At 39.6% G+C, this 12,691-nt stretch overlaps 1 protein-coding gene across 1 annotated transcript; it reads right to left on the reverse strand.

The window, feature by feature from the left end:
* Positions 1-787: 787 nt before the first annotated feature.
* uchl5 (ubiquitin carboxyl-terminal hydrolase L5) lies at positions 788-11,424 on the reverse strand. Its single transcript, XM_084066519.1, has 11 exons — positions 11,235-11,424; positions 9,615-9,678; positions 9,419-9,524; positions 8,158-8,283; positions 7,867-7,928; positions 6,891-7,021; positions 5,859-5,922; positions 4,668-4,770; positions 3,593-3,706; positions 2,621-2,719; positions 788-1,484 (listed from the first exon to the last, which is right to left on the reverse strand). Exons 1-11 carry the CDS (start codon positions 11,308-11,310, stop codon positions 1,440-1,442), a joined length of 990 nt encoding a protein of 329 aa, XP_083922645.1. The 5' UTR covers positions 11,311-11,424; the 3' UTR covers positions 788-1,439.
* Positions 11,425-12,691: the final 1,267 nt, after the last annotated feature.

Below are 12,691 nucleotides of genomic sequence, written 5' to 3' on the forward strand. Positions count from 1 at the left end.
AAGCCGACAAATGCCCGCCACTTTCTAAACACAGTGAAGTTAAATTATGGTCTATTTGTATATGAAGTTTACTAGAAACTGTATATTTTAACAGAATTTAAAAGGGTAAATGACAACGCCCTTTAAAGGTATAATTATACATCATGTCAGAACATATTGTAAGTGAAACTACCAAATAAATACCCTACTTCCACATTACTCGTTAAACTTAATTTGTTCTATAAACCCTAATTTAATTAACACAATTACATGGACATAGAAACTGACCATTGGGCTTTCACAAAATGTTTCCTGAAATATACAATATGAGCTTCAAAGGTTTAACTATTACAAGATTCATATCATCCATCTAGTGAAATCTGTATAATACAATGACTGTATAGCTTGTCAAACAGACACATTGCTTTGGACAGGAGACAAACATGGCTACTCATAAAGTACTATTACCCTGGTCTATGGAGTAGGAATGCACGATTAATCGATCACCACATCGGTAATATCAGCCTTAAAAATGTATCAGTATACAAGTTCACAACACATCACAGTGCGACGCGTTGAACTTGTTTTCGCCAAAGGTTTGCCTATTATGACATGCCCAGAATAGGGACACTACTCATGTATAATAGTTAACACCAAGCGCAACATATGGATACGAACAGGTTGTGATCAGAGACCTGTCCATGTGCTGTGCGACCACTGAAAACCGGGCCTGCTGAATCAACCATAAATTGCAGCCGAAATATTTAAATAACGTGATCATGAAAACAATAAGGGCAAAACTTTCTTCAAACATCTAGATATTTTTTATTATGAAAATAAGACAGAACATCATTTGATCACATTGTTCCTTCAATCATGCAGTACAGATGATGGACATGTATATATGCGGATGGGGGAGGGGTCTTTCAGTCGCTTCTGCTGCTGCACCAGTAGCTCTTTTATGCATATCTGGGTGGTTCACTGCAGTGGCTCTCAAAATATGGTCCGGGGACTCCTAAGGGTCCCTGAGGAGGATCCAGGGGGTCCCAGGCAAAATCAGCTAATATAGCATAAAAATAATAAGTACTTTAACCCTATTTTTAACCCAATCTACAAGCTCACAATGAATGCGCTGTGAGCTTGTACTGTAGATCTGCTATCTTCAGGGAGGGGGGGGGGGTCTTGAAGAATTGTGGAACATTTTGGAATAACTATGGAACATTTTAATATAAATCTTCTCTTGTGCGGGTCTCTGGCACAACATCTTTACAGGTGTGGGTCCGCGGCCTAATATCAATTTGGGGGGTCCTTGACATGAAAATGTATGAGAACCACTGGTTCACTGGATACCAAGGCGAGTTGGAGGTGGAACTGAAGACAATCCATGACCCATTACGACATGAATATGACAATTGATGTAACTTTGCATGTGCGGCTGAAGAATGTGTGAGCTTGTGCTGTCACTTTGCCTCTTGGGCTTTTTTGGCACTCTGTTTCTCCTTAGCCTTGGGACACAGAGAAAGGGGGAAAAAGTAATTTCCGTTAATACATTCATGTTAGATCAATGAGACATATCGATTGTCCATAATTCTAATGAGCAAAATATTGACATGTGTGTTAGAGAGGTTTTAGTTTAAAATGAGCATGCCAAACATGGCTAAAGTGTCATTCATCAACTCAATGAGACATTGCAAGATTTGACAGATGAAAACGATTTCCGCACGCTGTGTAAGAGCTCCCAGGAACAACTTTTAATGTGGACTAAAGGACAACGTTTCAACCGCTACCGTCTTCATGAGACCTGATGAAGACCCGGTAGCTGTCGAAACGTTGTCCTTCAGTCCTCTATAAACGTTGGTCCTGGGAGCCGTTACAGTCTGCGGACTTTTCTTCTCTCAAGTGTACATATTGTTGCCCGGCACCTGTCATTTATTTTTTATTTTTGATGTGCGTGCTTCCCTGTATTTCACATTGTAAGATTATACATATACTGTATGCACTAGATGGAATAATGTGCTGCACACCGTAGCCTTAGTTAATATTTGCATTATCAACATTTCTCATACAATACGAGCACCAATAGAGCACCGAAGTCTGACATAATTTACACATCCTACCTGGGTCGCGTTCCCCCCCCCCCCCCCCCCATTCTCAATTCCCATAGACGTGTTTAATATCGCGTCAAATAAGAACTGTGTTACAAAAATAAACAAATGATCCCGGCGGTTTGACTGTTATGGATATGAAGCATCAACTGACGGTGAGAAAACGCTAATGCTACTTCCGCCAAATTAGTTAAATTTTCACCAGAAACAGACTGTATCAAATATGAGTGACTGACTATCATAAACAATACAGAGCCACCTCCCTGACAATATCGCCCGTTTGTTTATTCTGGACCACAATTCTTATATGAGATTCTAAGATGACCCAATGTTATTCTCCATAGAGAAATTACTTCCGCGACCCAGGGGATGAACGAGTGACGTCAGGACTTCTGTACTCTATAGCTGCAGGTTAGCCAACTGTTTTTTTGAAGACAAGCATTTTAAATTCAACATGTGAAGGTGCAATGTATCTCTAGTGTACGTCGACCACCGGACATTATAAAATGTTTGAGAAAAAACAGACAGATATTTACCTTCTCCACCAGAGGTATTAACTGCTGGTACTCTGCTAGTGTCTTCAGTAGCTCCATGATAAAAGGTAGGTAGTTGTGCTTTCGTCTAATGTTTTCAACCTATAGGAAGAGAGTCAAAGTGCTGCTTTACAATTCTCTGCTATATGTACATGGCATGTTCATTGTACAAATATCAATTGTAATTCATAGTGTCCTGAATTAACTCTAGGTACACGTTTGTATAGTTACAGCCACATTATACTATATTATGATGCATGTTTTAATTGGGGCTGGACAATATTGGAAATAAAACTCACATTGTGATATTGTATATCCCTGTGCTATACATTGCAATATCTAAGAAAGTACTTTTTAAAAAGCTGAAAAACAACCGTTTCACTCAGAAGACATTTGTTTAGTACAAACCAACCACCCTTTCACTTTGTTTTGATACAATTGATTTCAATGCACCAAACACAATAGTATGTGATGTGACTGCTCCCCTGAAGTGATTTTGGAGGGGGAAATTGAGTATACACTTGTTGACTTACCAAATAAACCACAGAATTTCTACTTAGAGTGACGCCTAGTGATTAACTCATTGCCTGCTATGGACGAGTTACCTCGTCGAATTCTGCTATGGCTCAGCCTTAGCCTTTCTTTTTTTTCTTTTCACACAGAACCAGAGATAACACGATCCGAATATTTACTGCTCCATTCACTTTCTGGTTAACTTGTTACTTAAAAATGCTGCATCTCGGCTCCTGTGTACTTTTTTGTTTACAAGGTTGCCAAACCTGGTCTACTGTATATCTACACTCGCTTGTCCTGACTTGTTTGGCTAGTCGGACTTTTTCCTAATTGGCTGGTCCTTTAGCCAATGAGGGCTCAATGTCCTTTCAGAATATGGGATCTAAAGACGACCCGCAATACTGTGCATAATAATATGCTTTTAGTCATTCACCATGAATGCTAAATGTAAAAGATCCCCACCTTGTATCTTTTGAGTTTCTGATTCTCCTCCTCAATAAGGAGCTGGTACTTGGCTATTTCTGACTGGATGGAGCTGAGAAGGGTGCTGCTCTGGTCTGTGTCCATTGGCTCATCCTGGAAAGAGACAAATAACGAGTTGTAATTGCTACAGAAAAAACATTTGAACACAAAATGCAGAGTAGCTACTAATGATTAATAATTACAAGTATTTAGAGCACATCTTAACCAGTTATGATGTGGTCATTGCTAACATTTACGTTGAATGAAAACTACAGAATTAAGGACGGGCATAAGTGAGCAAAATCTTTAATTTAAATATTGTAGTGTCCTGGTGAATATTCAAACCCACCACCCCTAGTTGGCCGGCAAATAAAAACATACTCACAGGTCATGGCGACATCAGATTTAGACTTGTGAGTGCCATTCATGCTTCTGTGGTTAGAGCCAGCTTTTAAGCTTTTCCGGAGATCTTGAACAGTCTCCTTCAATTTGAGTGGTAATTGTTTTACAGGACGGGGGCGATTATTCAGTCTATCCGTCTCTGTGATTAGCACCATGGTCTCAAATGCACGCTTGTCAACACGACGATACGATCCCGCAGTGAACTAGTAATGGGCGGTTGGATGCTTCATTTTCAAAGCCAATTTGGTATCACATCGCACAGCTTGCATTTGACATTGTTTTCATTATATTTGTGCTAATGCTGTGTATTGCCCTCTCGTGTACAAGTGTGTCTCCAGCGTTCCAGCTCTTTTTGTGCGATCTCGCCATGTGTTATACTTCTCATATGATGCATGTTATCAAGTTGAGAACCGGCTCAAATGAGAGGCGTATGTCAGAGAGCATAGGGCTTCATATGAAAACCTACTTTGGATATGCACAAATAGTCGAAGATTCATGCCCAGCCCTATACAGAACCAAGCTTTAGATTACTCGCTTTTCATGATTTGCATGAACATTAGGACAGCTTAAAGGCCTACACAGGTCAATTATTTTATGGGGCAAATCCTTTTTCAAGTGGCCACAAACGTATGCAATCACAAAACCAACATGTCCTTCTTTGGAGACCACTCACCTCAGTAAGCTGGGTCTGCAGCTCTGCGATTTTCCTCTCGTATATCATCTTTCTGTCTGACACAATGGCCATCAGGTTAAACCGAATCTCTCCTTCACTGTACCTGATGAAAAAGGGTAGGAAAACGTACTTCAACTATGGAGTGATATATCATATATGGTCAAACCAGAGAAGCTATTTTTAAGTTTATTAGCAGGAAAACTAAATTACTTTTAACAGAAAAAAAATAAACATTGGCGCATGGAAACTATTAAGCATAGAAACGACTCTAAATCACAACCCATTAAGCCTCCTCTTACCACATTTGGTGTCAAAGACCATCAGAAATGCCAAAAGAAAATAAACATCTTCCATAAACTTGGAAGCCTACCAAACATCTGCCCCATCTATAAGTCTCTTACCTGCATTTAAAACATATTGAGGAAACACCCAATAAAAATGATTTAAGTGAAATTAAAAGAGACAGATTAGAGGAGGGCTAAGGTTTTCCCAGATGTTTTAAAGTCATCTCCTAGGTATCTCTTACCAACAATATCTTTTCAAAAAAGCAAAGAATCTATTTTAGGTCCGTCGCCAAAAAAGGTAAGTGTAAACACACTCCTTGAGGGTCAGATATTATCACAGTCACGGTTAGGTTATGCCTTAAATACGTGCACTCAGTAGTTAATAAAACAAGCCATGTCCAATCCAAATTACATAATTGTGGACATGGAATTATTCTGGATAGTTATATAATCCAGGTTTTAACCCATTAAAGGCCCAAGGTTCCGATTCTACAAAATATCTTCTAAATCCAGTTTTCTGAAAAAACTTATGTTGCTATATCAGTGGTTCTCAAAGGACCCCCAAAATTATATATGTGGCCACGGACCCCTCATCTGACAATATTGTGTTCCAGGGACAGAAGCAAAGATTTGAGTTAAAAATGTTTGCTTTAAAAATATATATATATTCAAAAATGTTCACGATTTTTCAAAAATTAGAAGATTTACAAGCTCATAGCACGGCTGCAATATGAGCTTGTATATCTGCTATTTTTGAATAGCCTAAGCATAGAATAATGGTTTAAGTGGTTACACAGATGCGTTCCGGGTTTTAATGGGTTCAAATCAAACGAGTAAGAGGTAAAAAGAAGAAGAAAAGTCTTGGAAACATAATAAGTACTCCAAATAAAATCAATGAGATATTCACTTCTGTATTCTCTTCTCAATCACTGGACGTACTGCATTGATCCAGTCATCCTGGTTGCATGCACCTGGAGGAAAACACAAATAGGCATGCCGATGAAAAAGGAGTTAGAAAAAGACTATTAACATCTTTTTTTTCGTTTTTTTTTACCTTCCAGGTGTCCATGTATAATGGTCGGTATTTGTCACTATGAAACGGAAAGTTTTCAATTAAATGGGCCATGCCTAATGAGCTCGAATCAGCTTCATTAACACACAGTATGACCTAAATGGTTGTTTGTTTGGGAATAATTATACATTTCACTACCATGTGTATTGTGTATCTAAGCAACATCTGACCGAGTCAGACAAGCCTTGTGTGGAACAACAATTGGCAGGTTTGCCAAGGTTTTCATGAATCCTACTTCATGAGAAAGGTTTATGAACAGCTTTTTAACTATGAGAGCCAATTACAAACATAAACAAATACATTTTAATAATGGCTTGTAGTGATGTGCGGGTTGACCCGTAACCCGCTGGACCCGCGGGTCAACCCGCGGCGCGGGTGGATCGAGTCAGAATTTCAGAGGAAATTATGCGGGCTGCCGGTGAGCGGGTCAGCCGCTCTCACACGCAAAAAAAAAAAAAAGAAATCACATGCTCTTGTTTTGTCTTTATTCCTAATAAGAATAAGAATAATAAGAATAAAACAGTTTGAATACACTGATTATTTTCTAACCATGATTTTACAGAATTTAAAAAAAAAATCGCAGGTCGCGGGGCGGGTTGAGCCATAGATTTATATATGGGTTCGTGGGGCGGGTTGAGGCGGGTTGGGTTCCGTCGACAGATATACACATACAGTATGTAAAAATCCTGTACTGAACAGCTTAGCCTATGGCCATGTGGTAAAAAAAAATGCTAATATTGTGCTCCATGTCACATCCTCTTGCTTGTAAACGGCCATCCTTGGAGGAATATATGCAGGAAACCTGATTAAGAAGCAGCAAATCGAATAAATGCAAGAGTAATCCAATAATAGATAACCCATGCTTACCTAGGTCAATAGGTCCCTCTCTGAGTCCATCCAGCTCATATAGTCTACCGTTTACAGGAACATAGCTCACAAAGTGGAAGGCGTCCTCATCCTTCGCTGAAGACTTTGCATCAAACTCAAACATCTGCTGTCTGGAGATGGAAGCAAACACACACACTGTATTATGCATTACACCTGTTAACAGTGGAGATTTAGTAGATGGCCCACCCTAGAGCAAAATGATCATTTTTGAACAGGGGACCCCCTAAAATGATCATATTTGAACTGGGGACCCCCCACCCTGACAAGCACTTGGAATTGTAGAAGTTGAAGCAATACATTTAGTTTGACTCGGTACTATTGTGAAAATAGCAGATCTAAAAGCTCAAAACGCAGAGGCGTTGTGAAAATGTACACAATTTTAGGTATTTAAAAAAAGGTATTAAGTCCTTAAATTGTCACTTCACTGTCAAAATATCCCCCTGGGGCTCCCGACCCACAGGTTGAGAACCACTGCCCTAGAGCTTTGTTCTGTTTGAGGTTTCTTCCAGTTAAAGGAGAGTTTTTTTCTTGCTACTGTCAAATACTTGCTCAGGGGGTAATGCTGGGTTTCTGTGTAAACTGTCTTGAGACAACTTGCTGTGATTTGACACTATTTTCATTTTGTATCATCTACAACAAAACTGACTCATATTAGCTTATATTATGTTGATTACCATCAGTATATCCATTAGAGTAGATTTAGTTTTCAAGTATTAAGAGTCTAAAGACATGACTTGAGACATTGAAAAGTTAAGAGATTCTGAAATGTTAAGTGTTAGAGTGCCACCATCTGGTGGAAAGCAATACAACACTACATGGTGACCAATATTTTGCAAGAAGCTCACATTTCCTACTTTAAGTTGTGCCTAACAAACAGGCCAATCTCTATGAATGTTTACCAGGAAAAAACAGCAGCCAGGCAATCAAAGGGAGATCAATATGAGGATCAACTTACCTGGCAAAACCGTTGTGGACTTGTCGGATAACTTCAGAGTTGCTGAGAGCCAAACCTTTCATCTAAGAAGAGAGACACATAAACCATGGATATAATGGTGTCAGGGGGCTTAGCTTGGTCAAGTAATAGAGGCTACTACATGTGTCATATTCACAAATACCATCTGAAGAAAATACCCAACGTTAAGCCCTAAAGGCAACACCAAATGTTAAGACAACACCAAATGTCAAGGCTGTCTAGACAAAAAAAAAACACAATACTACTGACGCACAAAGAAAAACATGAACTTACAGCAGCGTCAAAACTGTGCGAGAACTCCCTGAACTCTGTCAAGGTGTCTCCGAGCAACATATCGGAATGGGTACAGTTGAGCAGCACGCTGACTATCGCCTGGGTAGCACAAGCATTGTTTATGACCTGGAAATAAACAAGGGACATGTTAATTTATTTCATGCATACAGTTAAGCACTATAGCAAATAACTATACGCACGTAGGCCTGTCACAATTATTACATAATTGGAAATAGCCGATCTACAAGCTCGTAGATCGAGCTTGTAGATCAGCTAGTTCCACTATTAAGGTTTTCTAGAAAGTATAAAGTTATTAAATATGCTAGTAATTTCTTTGTCTAGGTTATTTGTCATATCTGCCATGTGCAACTTCAAAGCCTAAAAGCCAAATAGAAATGTCATTTTCAACGACAGAAACACAATTAAATCGCTAATCGCAATTTTTTGAGTGACAATTAATCGTCATGTAAAATGTCATAATCGTGACAGCCCTATACGCACGACACGTCATTACATTACTTGATAAAAACTTTGAAGATTGCATATAGTTGTCAGATCGTCTCTGTATTCCTTCATTTCTCCCCAATGATGGTTTCAATTGCACCACAGCGCCACCCTCATTGGGGGAGACAAGGAATACAGAAAAAAATCTGAGAACCCCAAATAATATTTGACAGTCTTGTGTCAAGGCAAAGTAGAATGGCATTGTTTTGGACTTTAACCCATTAAAGCCAGGAACGCATCTGTGTGTAACCACTTTAACAATTGTTTTATACTTTGGCTATTCAAACATAGCAGATCTACAAGCTCTTAGCGCGGCACTGAGTGCAAACAAAAACATAATAAGGTGGTCTTTCTGATGGAAGCAGATCTTTCTCACACTGTATATACACTTTTGAAGCGAACATTTTTAACTCAAATCTTTGCTTCTGGGGGGTTGCTGGAACAACATTTTGGGTGGTCCTTGACATAACTACTATTATAGCAACATAATAAAAATAAAAACACTGTTAGGATTTAGAAGACATTTGTAGAATCCCCAGAAGCAAAGATTTGAGTTAAAAACGTTCGCTTTAAAATATATATACATATATATTCAAAGATTTGCAAACATTTTTCACAATTTAAAAAAAAAATAGCAGATCTACAAGCTCATAGCGTGGCACTCAGTGCCGCTCTACGAGCTTGTAGATCTGCTATTTTTGAATAGCCAAAAGAAATCTAAAAATGACAAGATGCGTCACTGGTCTCAAAGACATACCTGTTTAGCAAAAAATATGTTGTCAAGTCTTGAATCCTGGACGATGGATCCTGCTGGCTCCTCACCTGGCTGCCACTTAAACAGGAAAATCAACCCATGACATGGTCTGGAAAAATAACATTTAAAACAAAAGGTGTTTTATTCATGAAGCTAAATTCATATTAGAAATGTATGTGCGAGCTTTGTTTAAACCTACTTCAGGTTGTCAAAGTTCTCTGGCTCCATACTCCATATTTCCTCAACCTGGGCTCCTTTGCAACCTGAAAACAAAGGACCTTCATTAAAAGGGGCAGTTAAGCACAACTTATTGAATAGGGAATCTGCTACCTGTAGTGGTGTAAAGTAACTAAGTACATTTACTCAAGTACTGTACTTTTTTTTACAGTACAATTTTGAGGTATTTTTTTACTTTACTGGAGTATGTTTTACTGCTACTCCACTACATCTCAAAAAGGCAAATATTGTACTACTCCACTACAATTATTTTAAAACGTGTTACTTTGTAGATTTGTATTATTATTACAAAACATAAATCAACACAAGCACTGAGCTTGTAGATCTGCTATTTTCAAAAAAAATGTTTACACACTTGAAAACTTGTGAAATTGGACATTCTGCATAATGAGTACTTTCTACTTTTGGTACTTTTTAAGTACATTTTGATATCAATTATTTTGTTCTTTTACTCCAGTATATTTCTAAATTCCGGACTTTCACTTGTAACAGTGTTCCTACATTGCAATATTGATACTTTTACTTAAGTAAAACAAGAGAGTACTTTTTCCACCACTGGAGGAGGGTTTGTTTCCCCCGCCATGGACGCTGAGTAATGCTATGCTAACTAGCATGTGTGTCAATATGAGCCATAATATGCAGCAGCTGCATCATCAACACTGATGCAACTTTACATAATGTTAGGGTTTAGACAGACAGACAGGCCACGTTTAGGAAGAGACTCTGAAATAATAACATCTTCTATCGTCCTCGAATTATTCTCCATTATTGATTTGACCATTTTAAAGACAGGCTGCAAATAGCTGCTTCTCTGCTAGTTGCAAGCTAGCTAACAACCAATAGCCCTGATACATGACCGTCATGGATGAACTTCAACCTGGTTTTGACACTTTAGCCATTTACGGCTCATACATCTACATAAACGTTCATATTTCAAATATAAAGTGCTGACCTCATGGCCACGGATGTTACAATAGTGTAAGGGCCCGCATAAGTACCCGTATCTTCCGTATTGTTCCATAAAAAGCATTTTAATCTGATCAGTGGCCATTCAGTTTTTTTGCCATATGCTTTCAACTACGCGACCCTATCGGCTGGGATCGGCATTGCACTCTTGATACATTGTAACTATGTTAAAATGTACACCGATCGGATAAAAATGCTTTTTATTGAACAATACGGCATATACGGGTACTTTTCATGGCCCGTACATAATTATAACATCCGTGGCCATGGGGTAAGCCCTTTATATTTGAAATATGAACGTTTATGTAGATGTACGGGTCAAAAAGGGAGAAATAGCAAACACCAGGTTGAAGTTCATCCATGACGGCGTCGTGTGATCCATGGCCAGGCAGCGAGCAGCTTCTCTGCTATAGTTGCAAGCTAACAACAAGCCACGTTACATTGAATAAAGCATCCATGCTTGAAATGTATGCTTCCGTCGCAACGAGCATTTCGCTGGACTTATATATTCGACGGAAAACGTGTTTTTCTTTCAGTTGGAAATACATATTTTGTCCCGAGCTACTGCAGCTTTGAAGCTTAGCCTTCAAGCTAACCCGTCCACTCACTCACTCACCGAAGCCTTTGATGAGCTCTGTGAACACCCCAGGATCACTCTCCATCAGACACCATTCTCCTGCACTTCCAGACATGTTTACTGATCTACACCAATGTGTGAAAACTAACCAACAACAAACACCTGGTACAAACAACAAACAAGACTGTAGCTGATGATGAGGTGTGTTGTCGAAACCTGGCAACCAATGTTGATGTGTGACACTGTTGCCAGACTTTGCGAAAGAAATAAGCAACCAGGTCTATGAAAGAATGCAAGACAGGTGGGCACTTATAGGGACATCTGGGCACCATCTTTTTTGGGATGACTGGGCACCTGGACGAGTGGGCACCAGGACAGCTGGGCACCAAAACCATGTGGGTACCTGGACGAGTGGGCACTTAGGAGTGGAAATAACTGGGCACCTGGATGAGTGGGCGAATCCTAATTCAGGTGCCCACTCGTCCAGGTGCCCACATGGTTTTGGTGCCCATCTCTTCAGGAGCCCACATGTCTCTAGTGCCCAGATGGTTTTGGTGCCCAGTTGTCCTGGTGCCTACCTCTCCAGGTGCCAACTTGTCTATGTGCCCAGTTATTTCCACCCCTAAGTGTCCACTCGTCCAGGTGCCCACATGTCCCTAGTGCCCAGATGGTTTTGGTGCCCATGCACCTGTCCTGTTACCCTATGGAATCAAGCCCAAAAGAAGTAACTATAGGCACCAGGCCATTATGAGCACTTTAAACTTATATACTGTATGAATTTAAAATAGCAGAACTACAAGTTCACAATGGCGTTGTGAGCTTGTAGATCTGCTATTTTCATACAAATCTTGAAATAAAATGTGGAATATTTGGAATATTTTTTAAACTTGCAAACACAACTCTGGTACAGGGCTCCCTGACACAAAACATTTTCATATGGGGCTTATAGAGGGACAAAATACTTATTAATTTGGGGGTCCATAACATGAACATATTTGAGAAACACTGGTTTAAACAACATATAGGAAATAAGCCCAAATAAACAATATTTACAAGCAACTTTACAGAAAAACAAGCCAAAAGTCGCTTATAATAAGCGGACATGGCAACATTGTGTGAGCACGTTCTGCGCGATTTATTTCGTGGTACAACGGTGTCGTCGTGCGTCGAAAACAGCCGATCTACAAACTCACAGCGCGTTGCATCCGAAGCGCCGTGAAGCTTGTAGATCGGCTATATTCGTGGCGCGACACCACCGTACGACGGCGCATATCGGGCTTCACAGCAGCAACAAAGATGGTGCTGGATCTCACTGTCTATATCTTGTTTTGCCAGCAGATGGTGATCAAAGGCACGAAACGGAATGAACGTGAGACCAAAAGTAGAAGGTACTCATTATGCAGAATGTCCCATTTCACGAGTGTTCAAATCTATAAATTGTATACAAGTCTTTTGAAAATAGCAGAGCTACAAGCTCACAATGCGTCGCATTGTGA

The sequence above is a fragment of the Gymnoscopelus microlampas genome (genome assembly GCF_963454915.1).
Source record: "Gymnoscopelus microlampas genome assembly, chromosome: 9".
Classification (NCBI taxonomy): Eukaryota; Metazoa; Chordata; class Actinopteri; order Myctophiformes; family Myctophidae; genus Gymnoscopelus; species Gymnoscopelus microlampas.

Bases quoted from the DNA above. Each gene is read 5' to 3' on its own strand.
- uchl5 (XM_084066519.1), bottom strand. From the start codon at position 11,310: ATGTCTGGAAGTGCAGGAGAATGGTGTCTGATGGAGAGTGATCCTGGG. The intron at 7,929-8,157 runs GTAAGTTCATGT...CTCTCTTCTTAG, and splicing joins CGCACAGTTTTGACGCTGCT to ATGAAAGGTTTGGCTCTCAG. The intron at 7,022-7,866 runs GTAAGTTGATCC...TTCCATCTCCAG, and splicing joins GTCCACAACGGTTTTGCCAG to ACAGCAGATGTTTGAGTTTG.